Raw genomic sequence first — 17174 nt, 5'->3', positions numbered from 1 at the left:
CAGTTGTCGTTCAGCGACGACTCGACAAGCTCGATCGGCACTCGATCGAAATCATTGCTAAATTACATTGTAATCTTATTGGCTTTATTGGGGAAATTATTTCTGTTTTTGGGAAATTTTAATTAAATTTTTTGGGAAAAAACTTCATTTTTTGCAATTGGGAAGCAGCCGAATATCGGCTGTAATTTTGGGCAAATAAAATCACTGAAGTAAGTCATTAAAAGAAGTCACATTGCTTTTATAAAATTAATGTGCGTTGTTAATATTCCCTGGTCGAAGAAATCGCCCAAGTTGCCATCACGGCTGAGTGCTCACACTTTGTATTATCAGTGGTGTGGGAATCCAAAGCTCAATTTCTCTGTTATAGGTATGAGTATCCCTTTCCAGCAAAGATGCAAAGTGAAAATAGCTGTATGCAACTAGTATAAAACAAGAACAGCCTGAGAGTTTCAGTTTATGCTGCAGGGATTTTTGTGCCCAATTGGGAAAAGTACTGGTACCAGCACAATTGGAAAAATTGTTCGCAAAAAAACACTGAAATGGGGAAAACTTTGCATCAATTTGCGTGAAAATATTGGAAAATAGGTGTATTTTATTTTTTGCTCCCAAATACTTTACAATTGATAACTCAGTGTTGTTAAGTTGTACATTTTGTATTTACTTAGGTTCAAGCCCTGGAGCTGCATAGGGAAACCCACTAAATGTAGCTTTTTTAGTTTCCTTCAAATGGGATTTTTTTTTACAGCAATTCGGAAATTTGTGGTTTTTTCCTAATTGAGAAAGTGCCATTTTCCAGTACTTAATAAAGAAGGAAAAAAATTGCTGACTGTGCTGTTTGCTCAGAGGGGTTAATCACATGAAAGTCAAGATGGTGACATCCATGCCAAGATATGTAATTTTTGCAGTTTTATATCCTTTATTACTTTTGTTTTTTGTTTTTAAATGATGCTCACTTTCCATCCATATAAGTAAGAAAGTAATAAGCGTTTATATTATATTAAAAATCACTTAACATCTTGACTTAAATTGCTGTGAATTTTTTTGTGGAGCTATAATTAGGTCATCCCGCTAAGAAATTTTGTTGTGAGTAAAGTCCAGACATAGAGTGAATAGTGTTATGAAATAAAAATATGTAACTTTCCTGCTGATGTTGCTGGAAAGTGAGCGGCGTTTAAACAATAAATATAAGTAATAGAGGGTATAACATGGCGAAAAATACCTGTCTTGACATGGGCTCCGCCATCTTGACTATCACATGAATACCCCCTCTGTTGCTGCTCTCATCAGTATGTTACGGTTGGAAATGAAGACTTAAAACTTGAATCTATTAAGAAAGGTCCTAAATATAATTTGATCTTCTTAGGGACTACAAACAGCTAAAAATGCGTTCTGAGTGGTACAGGGTTATTATACTGTAGGCATGTCTGTTGTAGGGTTCTCTGTGTACAGAACTCAGCACTTCTTGGACAAAGACAAGGAATACAGCAGCGACCGTCTGAATCACATAGTGACTGACTGCCCATCACTGGCCAGAGTGGACGTAGGTCAAGAGATCAGCCATGTAGCACTGAGCTGTGATGACTTGACAATCGCTATAGCAACATCATCACAGTCGAGTGTGGCCATTCATTTGTATGACATCAGAAACTTTGCACAGAAGGTAAGATTTTAAGATTTATTTGTTTTTTTATTCCCCCGAATCAAATAATCGGGGGTATATTGTTTTTGGCCTGTCTGTCACCTGAAGTTGCTCACCTGAGATACAAAAGAACTTACCTGTTCTGTGCAGCCTAAGATATCATTAGAACAAAATGTTCAGACCAAGTTTCATGAAGAGTGAACTATAAATGTGATTTTTAGAGTGTTAACAAAGTTTTACTAGAGCCATATCTGGATAAATGCCCCCCCCCCCCCCCTCCCTTAAACACCATGTTTTTTCAACAGACCAGAACCATTTTTCTGACTCATCCAAGATATATTTAAAGCAAATGTTCCGACCAACTTTAATGAAGATTGGACAAAAAATGTGTCTTCTAGAGTGTTTACAAGGTTTTACTATAGCCATATAAGGAAAACTGCCCTGCCCCCTGGCGGCCATGGCTTTTTTACCAAAGGAAACCATTTTCAAACTCGTCCAAGATATCATTCGGATAAGTTTTCTGACCAAGTTTCATTATTATGGGACAATAAATGTTGCCTCTAGAGTGTTAACAAGGTTTTACTATAGCTATATTAGGAAAAATGCCCCGCCCCCTGGCAGCCATGTTTTTCAACCAACCAGAACCAATTTCGAACACGTTCAAAATATCATTGAGGTTAATCTTCTGACTAAGTTTTATGAACATCAGACAATAAATGTGGCCTCTAGACTCTAGAGTGATAAAGCAAATGTCGAGGACACATCACAGACAAAAGGGGATCACAAAAGCTCACCATTGAGCACATTGTGCTCAGGTGAGCTAAAAAGTTGGCTGAATTTGGACACAGTGGAGGAATTATGGTACACATTGACAGCTTTTTGCATCAAATCAAGCTTGATTATAATAAAATCATTTGAAGCAGAATGTTTAATAATGTTTCTTAAGAAAGTATATAAAACATGCTTTCAGTCTTAACTAATAACAAGGGCTGTTTGTAAAACATGCATGCCCCTCATATGGGCTGTCAGTTGTAGTGGCAGCCATTGTGTGAATACGTTTTTTGTCACTGTGACCTTGACCTTTGACCTAGTGACCTGAAAATCAATAGGGGTCATCTGCAAGTCATGATAAATGTACCTATGAAGTTTCATGATCCTAGTCCTAAGAATTCTTGAGTTATCACCCGGAAACCATTTTACTGTTTCGTGTCACTGGGACCTTGACCTTTGACCTAGTGACCTGAAAATCAATAGGGGTCATCTGCCAGTCATGATCAATGTACCTATGAAGTTTCATGATCCTAGGCAAGGTTTTGTTTTGGCCCGATTTTATAGCCGAAATTCGGCTACATTCCCAGTCACAAAAAGCATACTTTTTTCTTAACCAAATTTTCAATTTTCTAAGTATAAAAAGGGCACATAATTCTGGCAAAATGCACGCCAGAGTAATCTAACTTTGCCTGCCCAGTCCCCTCATGATAGTTAGTAAGTGTACCAAGATTGAATGCAATAGCTTTGATACTTTATGAGAAAAGTGGACCTAAACACAAAACTTAACCAGACGCCAACGCCAAGGTGATGACAATAGCTCATAACTTTTTTTTTCAAATGACCTTGACCTTTGACCCCGTGACCTGAAAATCAATAGGGGTCATCTGCGAGTCATGATCAATGTACCTATGAAGTTTCATGATCCTCAAGCATAAGCGATTTTGAGTTATCATCCGGAAACCATTTTACTATTTCGGGTCATCATGACCTTGACCTTTGACCTAGTGACCTGAAAATCAATAGGGGTCATCTGCGAGTCATGATCAATCTACCTATCAAGTTTCATGATCCTAGGCCTAAGCGTTCTTGAGTTATCATCCGGAAACCATTTTACTATTTCGGGTCACTCTGACCTTGACCTTTGACCTAGTGACCTCAAAATCAATAGGGGTCATCTGCGAGTCCTGATCAATCTACCTATCAAGTTTCATGATCCTAGGCCTAAGCGTTCTTGAGTTATCATCCGGAAACCATTTTACTATTTCGGGTCACTGTGACCTTGACCTTTGACCTAGTGACCTGAAAATCTTTAGGGGTCATCTGCGAGTCATGATCAATCTACCTAGTAAGTTTCATGATCCTAGGCCTAAGTGTTCTTGAGTTATCATCCGGAAACCATTTTACTATTTCGGGTCACTGTGACCTTGACCTTTGACCTAGTGACCTCAAAATCAATAGGGGTCATCTGCGAGTCATGATCAATGTACCTATGAAGTTTCATGATCCTAGGCCCAAGCGTTCTTGAGTTATCGTCTGACAACCACCTGGTGGACGGACCGACCGACCGACAGACCGACCGACAGACTGACATGAGCAAAGCAATATACCCCCTCTTCTTTGAAGGGGGGCATAAAAATGAACAAGAGATGTGTTTGTCAGAAACACAATTACCCCTATTGCGCCGCTTTGAAATAAAATTTCAATATACATGTATCATTTGGCAGGTTTAGAAATTATCTCCCTTTTAAAGCTTATTACTTCCCTTGGATTGTATTTTTTTTACTTTTGACCTTGAAGGATGACTTGACCTTTCACCACTCAAAATGTGCAGCTCCATGAGATACACATGCATACCAAATATCAAGTTGCTATGTTAAATATTTCAAAAGTTATAGCAAAACTTTACTGTACAGTAAAGTTTTGTGACAGAATGACAAACAGAAAGAAAGAAAGAAAGACAGGCCAAAAACAATATACCCCTGATATATGGATCCGGGGGCATAAAAATAGAAAAGATCGGCTGGACGCTACCGTTCGCCATGTCGAAATGTCTGCCGAGTAGAACTTGTTTTGAGCGTTTAGATTGGCTTTTACAACGCAAGCGACCAATCAAATCTCGTTTTACTTGTACTTGATAAAAAAATTATTATATACCTGTTAAATGCTTTTGACAAAATACAGGTTGTATCAATCGCTGAAATAAAAAATCCCGTATTACGCTACTCGCTGTTTCCAATTCTGTATTACCATACTAGCCGGACTACTTTGACCCATTTAATGACGTCACATTACGCGCACCGAAAATATAAATATTTTATATTACAAAATATATTACGTAGTACATCATGTGACGTCATTTTTGTGACGAAACACAATGGTTTTATCTAAACTTAGGACATGTAGGACTTTTAACAGTAAACTTTTTGTTAAAAACATGGAATGAATTCAAAACGTATTTTGGAGTGTGCGTTTATCATGCATAAATGTATATTTTGATACGAATACAATACAATAGTGTGGTTTAAACTAAGTTTCGATAAAGACATGGAAGATAGAAGTGGAAGTGCATATTGTTTCAACGTTTTTTGTTATAAACATCGGATTAAAATTTAAAGTTGTCAACTTAATTGTTATAAACATTGGATTAATGATGGCATTAAGGTAAGCGTGTCGGAAACCTGTGTTTTCCTGGTTCGAATGTTTACACATTAATTTACATAAACAGTATTCATACGCGTCTTAAATAAACTATGGCGTACCGTTTTAGCCATTGTTTTGTCAGTTTTGTTAAAGGAAAAAATACAATTGTTTACTGTTTTCGTTAGTTGTTGTATATAATAAAAGGAATATTACGCTAGTCAAATGTTCCAAGAGTTTGTATCACTCTCATGGCTTGTGCTATTTTTAGCATCACACTCGAGGCTCCTCCTCTCGTGTGATACTTCATCACACAAGCCACTCGAGTGATACAAACTCTTGGAACAATTGACTAGCGTAATATTCTGTATATATTGACCCAAAGAAAATAAATAGATACAAGGGGAAAAGTCGAAAAAATACAGTACAGCCAACGCGGAACAAACATAATCTGCGGCTACGCCACAGCCGGATTATTAGTACGTGGCGGCCGAATCGTGTGTTCACGCGGCGTATAGCCTTGGCACTCGGCATCAATCCGCGCATCGACACCGAGTCTGTATTAACCTCGCGTACTTTCGCGGAGTAAATCCGCCGCAAACGTACGCGGCGGATCGAGTGAAAAGATATCCACCTACATGTACATACATGTATGTGTAGCGTAGAAACCAAGATTTACACTGGTTTCATAATTATTTAATTAACAAATTATTGTTGAATTAATTACGCGCAACTGTTAATGTTTCGTTTGGTTATGCTCGTTTTCCAAATAAAGATTACATTATCAAGTAAATTATAAGGTTATTATAGGGAAAAATATCAAACTTTTAAGTATGGTGCAATATTTGGGCCCAAGTTAGCATTATAAATCACTGAATATGTACTAAAATTTCAGTCCTTTTGTCAGACCAAAATTGTGGTTTCTGTGGTTACATATTTAATTAAAAACTAAAATCTTGATACTGTTATAACAAAATCTGAAGCTAGTTTGATGAAAGTCGATGTGCGGATTGAAGGCCATATTGGGAGTAATAATCTACTGATGCCAAGAGTAAGGTAGCCATTGGCATGTCTGTTTGTTCTTCCATCTGACCATCTGAATCAGATTTTAAGAGCTGCCACAGGGGACAAAAATATGTCAATAATGCGCTAGTCCTGTAGGACGAGGGGAAAACATTGTTCACTTGTCCTTCAAACAAATGCACTCGTGCTTAAAATATATGTGAAGTGAAGATTGCAAGGGGCTAATATGAGTCAAAGTTTTTGAAAAGTAAACATACTACAATTCCGTAAAAAAGCGGGAATCATGCAAAAATTACACTTCATGTAGATCATGTCATTCCACCTCCAAGTGAGTGTTGGCTTAAATATTTGATTACGTGATAAAAACTGTTTAGCTTAAGAACCCTTAGATCTTTACTTTTAGTTTAAAAATGCGTCTTGCATTATTTTAAAAAAGTGGGAACTTGTTCTCTTAAAGTGATATTATAGGCATCTTACTGTTTATAGGTGTCTTTCGCAACCGTTGTTTATTTTTGGTGTTTTCACTTCATATACACTTATATTTGTTAATATAGCATCAACATACTAAAACAATATCCCAGAAAGATAAAAATAATGCATTTGAATATCAACCGTACTTTTGCTTGACAACTGATCATGCATGTACGATGTGTGCCTAAATTAAGTTTTAGTGCAGATTGGTATATACGACACAAAGACACGATTGTGTTTTACGGATCATTTCGACTTACAGGACTGGGTGGGTCACGTAAGATTTTGAATATTAAATATATTTAAATAAACAACTAGTAGCAAGATGAGTTGCAGTTAATTGGTCAGTTACCACATTTTTACTAACTCTTTTGACCTGTTAATTCTTTTCGGCTCAATTCAACAGTGAAAAATAATATCACTTAAATTAAAAACAAAATGTTGTATCTACAGCGCTAAGGTTGTTGAGATAGGTCAGTATTGATCTGATATGTACATTATTGTGTACACCTTTATGTGGGGAGGTTGTGTATTCACCTGCCTGAGTGCTTATTGGCTGAAACGATTACCAAGAAGATTGTGATTGACAGCTGGCATAACGTCATTGATGTTTGGCAATAGGGTTAATTGTTTGTCGCACCACAAAACAGTGATTTTCTAAAACAACTAAGGAACAAACATATGGGCCAAACTGGATATAGTAAGGAATTTAGGATTATACAGAAAATTTAAGTGCTTAAAAAAACTTTTAAAATAAATATATTGTAAGAAAAGGAATTTAATGGAATGAAATAGTGAAACTGGTAAAAAAAACAACATGTTTTAACATAGTTTTTTTCAGTTGTCCTGCATTTGGGAAATCCATTCCTCTTTTCAAGATTTAACATGTCAATAAGAGAGAATGAGTGAATTTTATGTCCCCTGCGTCAGTTTACCTTTGTATTTCCAGGTGACTGGCAATGTGTCCCCGTTCCATTTGTTCACAGAGGTGGTTCCAGGCCCTATTAGGGACATGGCTTGGAATCCAGGGGAGGCGGCCACCCTTGCCGTTGTCCATAGCAACGGGCAGATAGATGTGTTTACTGACACACGACGCAGGGCTTCTTTGTCATCTGCCAAAGCTAACTGTAGTAAGTTGGGCTTAATGACTGATATTTTGCAATACAGTTTAATTACTCTGATTTTGCTTTAAAGGAAGCTTTCGTCAGTTTTCATGCCCTCACAAATTTAATTCATTTAGTTATCGGGTAAACCTATTTATTCATTGCATTGAAAGCCTTATGCTTTTTGAAACTCTCCCAAGTCTGTTTCCTGGGTAGAATCAATACTCGTCCTTTGGGCAGCTCAAAAGAAAACTCCAAGAGAAGGGACCCAACTTGTGCACTATGCAAACACCATATCCACTACGCCATGGTGTACTGGTTTGTGTACCTGTATGGCAGTTATTCTTTCCAGTTTTATCAGGTTTTTTTGTTGCCTCGTAAAGGGACCCGGCCCCTTTCGAAAAATGGTGAAAAAAGTACTGTGTTGCCTTGCAGTGTCTTGGAGTCCAAAAGGGAGGCAGCTGGTAGTGGGACGGAAGGATGGCGCCCTGATGCAGTACGATGCTGACCTTAATGAGAAACGCAAGTGGGACAAGCCTCCTAAGCTTACCCAGGCCGGATTAGAAGGTATTTTCTTATCTGAAGGGTTTGATATACCACCAGTAATTGGAAGGTTCTGGCTTATCTGCAGGGGTTTGATTATACCACCAGTGATTAGAAGGTGCTTCCTATCGGCAGGGGTTTGATTATACCACCAGTAATTGGAAGGGCCTATCGGCAGGGGTTTGATTATACCACTACTAATTGCAAGGTACTGGCCTATTTGCAGGGGTTTGATTATACCACCAGTGATTAGAAGGTACTGGTCTATCTGCAGGGGTTTGATTATACCACCACTAATTGGAAGGTACTGGCCTATCTGCAGGGGTTTGATTATACCACCAGTGATTAGAAGGTACTGGTCTATCTGCAGGGGTTTGATTATACCACCACTAATTGGAAGGTACTGGCCTATCTGCAGGGGTTTGATTATACCACCAGTAACTGGAAGGTACTTGCCTTTCACCAGGTGTTTGATTATACCACCAGTAATTGGAAGGCACTGGCCTATCTGCAGGGGTTTGGTTATACCACCACTAATTGGAAGGTACTTGCCTTTCGCCAGGTGTTTGATTATACCACCAGTAATTGGAAGGTACTTGCCTTTCGCCAGGTGTTTGATTATACCACCAGTAATTGGAAGGTACTGGCCTTTCGGCAGGGGTTTGATTATACCACCAGTAATTGGAAGGTACTTGCCTATCGCCAGGTGTTTGATTATACCACCAGTAATTGGAAGGTACTTGCCTTTCGCCAGGTGTTTGATTATACCACCAGTAATTGGAAGGTACTTGCCTTTCGCCAGGTGTTTGATTATACCACCAGAAATTGGAAGGTACTTGCCTATCGCCAGGTGTTTGATTATACCACCAGTAATTGGAAGGTACTTGCCTTTCGCCAGGTGTTTGATTATACCACCAGTAACTGGAAGGTACTTGCCTATCGCCAGGTGTTTGATTATACCACCAGTAACTGGAAGGTACTTGCCTTTCACCAGGTGTTTGATTATACCACCAGTAACTGGAAGGTACTTGCCTTCACCAGGTGTTTGATTATACAACCAGTAATTGGAAGGTACTGGCCTATCTGCAGGGGTTTGATTATACCACCAGTAATTGGAAGGTACTTGCCTATCGGCAGGGCTTTGTTTATGCCAGCAGTAACTAAAAGGTACTGACCCATCGGCAGGGGTTTGATCATACCACCAGTCATAAATTAGATAAGGTATACTGGATTTACATCTTTCTGTCAAGCAATAGACACATTTGTCAGATACCACTTTTACACTTTTGAGTGAAAAGCATTTCAAACTTGCACAGGTTATTCCTTACGATATAAACATGTGCATGAGAGATTGTCCATTTCTCCTGTTAAAAATATATATATATAATGATTACAATTTATTTCATGCTATAACAATCAGCTCCAAGTATAGTTTATTTGTGTTTTTCAGCCATAGATATAGTGTGGCTCTCCACCTACTCGTTCATGGTGGCCTTTGCCCCTACTACAATGGAGGGAACCCAGCCTTGTGTCATACAGATCAACGGTTCAGTAAGAGACCTATATTTGAACTGATTTTCTATCCCAAGCCGTATGTCGAGGGATTTTTTGTGTTGTCTGTCTGTCTGGAACACTTTTGTGATTCCGGGGCCATATCTAAGAGTTTATTTAGTCAATTTCATTCAAATTTGGTGTATATAGGTAAGAGGATTGTGCATGTTTAATGCAATTGCAATCCATTTGCAAATATGGAGTTATTTGCCCTTTTTCACTTGAAAACAAGCAAACTTGTTTCTTGAGTCACATCTTGAAAATGGTCAGGCAGATTAAAAAAAAATATATTTTATAAATCTTTTGCAAATATTTCATTCCTCCGTGATATTGCATTCATTTATTTCAAATTTGTACAGGCAAAAAACTTTCAAATATCCGTTTTTATATGTATTTATATGAAACCACAGTCTAAAGTGTATCGATTTAAAGTGTGGTTGAATTTCTAATTTTTCTATCTCCACAGAAAGAGGGGCCCATCCAGTACTCCATATTTGAGGATGTCTGCTTTGGAACTGGAGAGGACAGAGAGGCTAAATACCACTTTATCTTCATGTCTCCTTGGTACGCAGCATATTTTTAACCAGGTTTTCCGAAGGAAAAAACTGGTTATTAGATTGGCGAATGCGGGCGGGCTGGCGGGCGGGCGGAACAAGCTTGTCCGGGCCATAACTATGTCGTTCATTGTCAGATTTTAAAATCATTTGGCACATTTGTTCACCATCATTGGACGGTGTGTCGCGCGAAATAATAACGTCGATATCTCCAAGGTCAAGGTCACACTTTGAGTTCAAAGGTCAAAAATGGCCATAAATGAGCTTGTCCTGGCCATAACTATGTCATTCATTGTGAGATTTTAAAATCATTTGGCACATTTGTTCACCATCATGGGACGGTGTGTGGCACGAAAGAATCACGTCAATATCTCCAATGTCACGGTCGCCACGACTAAAAATAGATTTTTTTTAAAAACAAACTTACAAAGGGGGTTAATTTTGTTTGTTCATTTCAAAAGTTCAGTTTGAGTTTTCTCCCTTTATCATATTTTTTTTCACAATGAAAACCAGGTTTTGTGACAATTTTGTCCCTTGTTGTTAATTCCTTTAAACATAGGACTTTTTTTTTTAAATATGAAAAGTAACATTACAGTTTATTTAACAGGAATGAGTCAAATAAATTTTTTTGTAGTGGTTCATGTAATTGTACATAAAACATAAGTTAAAGTTGCATCATCATCAATCCCGTGAATTGTTTGGTCGTTGTGAAGAAATATGGAAAAACGAAACAGAAATCCTCCAGTCAGGTCTGTTGTGTGCTGCTGAGAGTAATTGTCCCCTAACGGTTTCACCGGAGGGGACTTATGGTTTGCGCTCTGTGTGTCTGTTAGTCAGTCTGTCAAACTTTTCTGGATCCTGTGATAACTTTAAAAGTTCTTAATATTTGTTCATGAAACTTTGAACATGGATAGATGGCAATATGGACATAATGCACGTCATTCCATGTCCCTACGTCAAACATTCTGGTTGCTATGGCAACAAATTAAAAAATATTAAAAAATCTGACAATGCTGGAATTTCTGACAATGGTGGAGCCGGTAGGGGACATATATTGCTTGGCAATAGTCTTGTTCATCCATGGGAAAAAATTTCCACTCTTTTACATTATTCATCCAGCAATAATTGATGATTGTTTTAAACAAATAATATTACAGTTATAAGCAAGACAACATAACATTCTTCTAAATCTATAATTACACTTGGATTTTTTTTATTACCCAACTAACAATAATGCCTCATAACCTCTATCAATCCAACCACACCCCCACAATGAGCCTTGTTCTGAGAAAACTGGTCTTAATGCAGTTTAAGTGGAAAGTCACAAACTAGCCTGTGCAGGCTACACTGGAACATCAATTGCACCCAGTTTCTCCAGAGCAAGACTTAACCCTTTGCATGCTGGGAAATTTGTCGTCTGCTAAAATGTCTTCTGCTGAATTTCTAAAATTAGCATTTTCTTCGATTTTTTTCAAAGAACACTATCAGAATAGCAAACAGTTTGGATCCTGATGAGACGCCATGTTCTGTGGCGTCTCATCTGGATCCAAACTGTTTGCAAAGGCCTTCAAAATCCGGTTCCCGCACTGTAAGGGTTAAACATTGCAGTTTTCCTTGACAGGAACCTCGTAGTTGCCACGTCCAACAACTCTACAGAGGTGGGCGTGGTTGGTCAGCACCTTGATGGGTCGTCATGGGAACGCTGGAGCCTTGACGACAGTCACCGAGCGGAGTGCCCTCTGACTGATGAGTACGCAGACACTTACCCTGTGGGGTTTGCGGTGGACTATTCCTCCCATGAACAAATACCCTTGGGTATGCTAAGCACTTTTGCTTTATTAACACAATTTAAGACTGTATTCTTAAGTCATTCTTGACAAAAGTTCATCTGTCTGCCCATTAATTCAAAGTTGATTCAAAGTTCTCCTCCTAGGAAGAACCGGAATTTTCAAAATATTAGATTAAAACTTAGGTGGATTGTTCTTCATGATAGGATGTTCTGCATCTGCATATTTTTATTAGCATGCATACAATTAACCCTTTGCATGCTGGGAAATTTGTCGTCTTCTAAAATGTCGTCTTCAGAATTTCTAAAATTAGCATTTTCTTCGATTTTTTTCAAAGAATACTATCAGAACAGCCAAACAGTTTGGATCCTGATGAGACGCCACGTTCTGTGGCGTCTCATCTGGATCCAAACTGTTTGCAAAGGCCTTTAAAATCCGGTTCCCGCACTGAAAGGGTTAAACTATGCAAAATATGAGCCCCTTTATCAACTTAGAGTTTCTACAACATACAGCTTGAAACACAGTTCAACATTTTATTTTAATAAAACTGTTACAAGCTATAACTGGTGTTGTTTTATATCAATATTCTTTTTATGTCCCCCACCACTGTTTGGTCAAACTTAAACATTTGTTATAAATTTTGAAATATTGAATATAGCAACTTCATATTTGGCATGCATGTGTATCTCATGGAGCTGCACATTTTGAGTGATGGAAGGTCAAGGTGAAGGTCATCCTTCAAGGTCAAAGGTAAAAAAAAAAGTCAAAGTGGCGCAGAAGGGGACAGGGTGGAAGTTTTAATAAAAAGATTGTGGCCAAAAATATTGCTTAACACAATGAAGATCAACTGAATGTATGACATACTTTAAACTAGCATGATGTCGATAACAACTTGAAATATAAAAACAGGGCTATAGATAACTTTTTGGGTATATTGGGTAATCACCCCCTGTTTTTGACAACAGTAGGGTTTTTGTAAATTCTTTAGAATTTAGCAAATATTTTCACCCCCACTTTTGAGCTTAATTGTTTTTTTCACCCATGTTTTTGTCCCCTACCAGTTTCACCGGAGGGGACTTATGGTTTGCGCTTTGTCTGTCTGACAGTCTGCCACACTTTTCTGGATCCTGCGATAACTTTAAAAGTTCTTCTTTTTTTCATGAAACTTGAAATATGGATAGATGGCAATATAGAGACTATGCACGTCATTTCATTTTGTTCCTACTTCAAGAATTCTATGGCAACAAATTTCTTTTTAACCAGGTTTTCCGAAGGAAAAAACTGGTTATTAGATTGGCGAATGCGGGCGGGCTGGCTGGCTGGCGGGCTGGCGGGCAGGCGGAACAAGCTTGTCCGGGCCATAACTATGTCGTTCATTGTCATATTTCAAATCATTTGGCACATTTGTTCACCATCATTGGACAGTGTGTCGCGCGAAATAATAACGTCGATATCTCCAAGGTCAAGGTCACACTTTGAGTTCAAAGGTCAAAATTGGCAATAAATGAGCTTGTCTGGGCCATAACTATGTCATTCATTGTGAGATTTTACAATTATTTGGCACATTTGTTCACCATCATGGGACGGTGTGTCGCACGAAAGAATCACGCCAATATCTCCAATGTCAAGGTCACCACAACTTTAAATAGATTTATTTTGAAACAAACTTACAAAGGGGGTTAATTTTGTTTGTTCATTTCAAAAGTTCAGTTTGAGTTGTCTCCCTTAATCAGATTTTTTTTCACAATGAAAACCTGGTTTTGTGACAATTTTGTCCCTTGTTTTTAAATGAAAAGGTGGAGTTTCAACGGTAGGGGACCATATTGCTTGGCAATCTCTTGTTTTAAATCAATTGGGTAATTTAGGGAATGACATATATAAAATGATGAAAATCTACTGCAGTTAATATAAATATTTATACGAATGGAATTCAAAAAGGTACCTGTATATAATAACAAACAACTACTGAATTTGTTATCAAAGTTCATTTATTTTTGCGTTGAATAAGACCGAGTTTTTAAAAATCGCTGGGCAATTGATGAAGTTAATTATGGCTGTTCAAATCGATGCACCCTGTTTTCGGGTTATTTTGAGTTGAATACCTTGAAAATGAAAGTAGATGTTGGACGGGTCTAGGAACAATTACAATAATACCCCAAAGATTGATAACCGCTGGATGGACTGCCTTCTTTTCTTCTTAGGAAGGCAGATAAACTGTCGGGTACACCATTTTTGTACGGAAATAACCAGTCTAAAAAATACGCCCGGTGTTCGTAAGAGAAGTGTTTAGTGATGCAAGGTGTTTTACGGGAATTACATAATTAAATTATTATTTGCATTTTTGTACGCTTTATTTTGAATTTATTTAGATTTTTGGTTATTTTTCTTGCGTAATAACACACATAAGCTTCTAACAAAAGAACTGTACACTAGTTAAACATACATGTACATGCCTTATATAAAATGAAAAAGGCTGCCTAGTGTGAAGAAGGATGTCATCGAGTTCTTAAAATTTCCAAGTACTGTGCTTATATTTTGATAATTTTTTGTTATGGATAGGAATTGTATGATCCTTCAAAACAAGCTTAATGCAAATATTATCTTTCCGCTAAAACTGACCTTTTGCTTAAATAGAAATGATTTCCAGCTAGGTTAGCTTTCTATTGTCGTCTGTTACAGAAATTACATGTTAGTGATGTCTCTTTCAGGGGACGACAAGTTTCACCGTGCAGAGCCCATTTTGTTGCTACTGACGACCGACGGGTTACTTATCCCATACCACATGCTGTACCTGCACGCCAATGCGCAGGCTGTCACCAGCCCACCTCGACCCCTCACCGCTGAGGGTCTGAGACTTCCAGGTCTGTCAGCATACATGGCCTATTTTCCCTGGGCAAATGGAGTTTTATGCATGTGTTTAAAGTGTCCTCTGGGGTAAGTGTGTGAAGTCCTCGCATACTAATCAGGGACAATACTTCCTTCTTTAATGTTGTTGTTTTTAGCTCACCTGTCACGAAGTGACATGGTGAGCTTATGTGACTGTGTGATTTCCGGCGTCCGTATGTGCGTGCGTGCGTGTGCGTGTATGTGTGTGTGTGTGCGTCCGTCAACAATTTGTTTGTGTAGACAGTAGAGGTCACAGTTTTCATCCAATCTTTATCAAATTTGGTCAGAATGTTTATCTTGATGAAATCTGGGTTTGGATTGTATTTGGGTCTTCTGGGGTCAAAAACTAGGTCACTTGGTCAAAAACTAGGTCAAATAATTGAAAAAACCTTGTATAGACAATAGAGGTTGCAGTTTTCATCCAATCTTTATGAAATTTGGTCAGAATGTTTATCTTGATGAAATCTGGGTTGGGGTTGTATTTGGGTCATCTGGGGTCAAAAACTAGGTAACTAGGTCAAATAATAGAAAAACCTTCTATAGACAATAGAGGTCGCAGTTTTCATCCAATCTTTATGAAATATGGTCAGAATGTTTATCTTGATGAAATCTGGCTTGGGATTGTATTCGGGTCATCTGAGGTCAAAAACTAGGTCACTAGGTCAAATAATAGAAAAACCGTCAACAATTTGTTTGTGTAGACAGTAGAGGTCACAGTTTTCATCTAATCTTTATGAAATTTGGTCAGAATGTTTATCTTGATTAAATCTGGGTTGGGATTGTATTTGGGTCTTCTGGGGTCAAAAACTAGGTCACTAGGTAAAAAACTAGGTCACTAGGTCAAATAATAGAAAAACCTTGTATAGACAATAGAGGTCACAGTTTTCATCCAATCTTTATGAAATTTGGTCAGAATGTTTATCTTGATGAAATCTGGGTTGGGATTGTATTTGGGTCATCTTGGGTCAAAAACTAGGTCACTTGGTCAATTATTAGAAAAACCTTGTGTAGACAATAGAGGTCACAGTTTTCATCTAATCTTCATGAAATTTGGTCAGACTGTTTGTCTTGATGAAATCTTGGTTGGGATTGTATTTGGGTCATCTGGGGTCAAAACCTAGGTCACTAGGTCAAATAATAGAAAAACATTGTGTAGACAATAGAGGTCACAGTTTTCATCCAATCTTTATCAAATTTTATCAGAATGTTTATCTTGATGAAATCTGGGTTGGGATTGTATTTGGGTCACCTGGGGTCAAAAACTAGGTCAATAGGTCAAATATTAGAAAAACCTTGTGTAGACAATAGAGGTCACAGTTTTCATCCAATCTTTATGAAATTATGTCAGACTGTTTATCTTGATGAAATCTGGGTTGGGATTGTATTTGGTTAGTCAGTTGAGCGATTCAGGGCCATCATGGCCCTCTTGTTTAAAAATGAATTCTCAGCAAAAATGTTGTTTATTCATACAGTGTCTTCGCATGCTAATCTGGAACAACTCTTTACGCTCATGCAATTATTTATGTTTTCTCAAAGCACAGATCAAATGCATATTGGTGGTAGACCTATGTCTGAAGTTCTCACAGATCCAATGCTTATTGATGGTAGACCAATGTGTGAAGTTCTCACAGTTTAGATCCACCTCCTTTATCTGATCGGTTCCAGCACTGAAACAGTTTTAAAAAAAACTTAATGAAAACTCAAACAAACCACTTGAAAACATCATATTTACAACAGAGGCATCATAAAACTATTTGAAAAACTGAATCCATAGAAAGCAGGTGGACTAGACAAAATTAACTGAAACACCATATTTATTTCCTAACATTTAAATGATAGCAGTTTGTTTTGTAAATCGGAATTCCTCTTTAAAAACAATTATTTGTATAGTCCCATATTCTCTATATAAACATGTGTAAGAAATCTCTTAAAAACAAAAATTCCCTCAATTCTTAATACTGATTAGATTTAAACGGAGTCATGTCATTTATAATTGTACCCCTCTAAACTGTTCAGGGCTTTATTTTTAGTTGTTAACGTTAGTGGCCAACTAAATTTACAGACCATGTTTTGCAAATCAGTATGTGCTTAGAAGCCTTAGCTACGCTAAGAACTGTTACTCACTATGCTAGGAACAATTACCGCTGCCTGTCTGCACTGCACACGACGAATGCTTAGGAGTGTCTTCTCTACTTCTCAGTGAGTGTAT

At 37.8% G+C, this 17174-nt stretch overlaps 1 protein-coding gene across 2 annotated transcripts in view; it reads left to right on the top strand.

Annotated features, from left to right (window-relative positions):
* The window catches only part of LOC127839354 (nuclear pore complex protein Nup214-like), a 259153-nt gene that overhangs the window by 24082 nt on the left and 217897 nt on the right, over positions 1-17174 (top strand). For both annotated transcript variants that reach the window (XM_052367690.1, XM_052367691.1), the window contains exons 3-9: positions 1434-1660; positions 7491-7671; positions 8080-8211; positions 9638-9738; positions 10205-10302; positions 11914-12107; positions 14788-14940. In XM_052367690.1, the coding sequence (XP_052223650.1) occupies positions 1434-1660; positions 7491-7671; positions 8080-8211; positions 9638-9738; positions 10205-10302; positions 11914-12107; positions 14788-14940 (1086 nt within the window). The remainder of the gene's footprint in view (positions 1-1433; positions 1661-7490; positions 7672-8079; positions 8212-9637; positions 9739-10204; positions 10303-11913; positions 12108-14787; positions 14941-17174) is intronic.

This window comes from Dreissena polymorpha, chromosome 7, assembly GCF_020536995.1.
Source record: "Dreissena polymorpha isolate Duluth1 chromosome 7, UMN_Dpol_1.0, whole genome shotgun sequence".
NCBI lineage: Eukaryota > Metazoa > Mollusca > Bivalvia > Myida > Dreissenidae > Dreissena > Dreissena polymorpha.
This window is presented reverse-complemented; position numbering and strand designations above follow the sequence as displayed.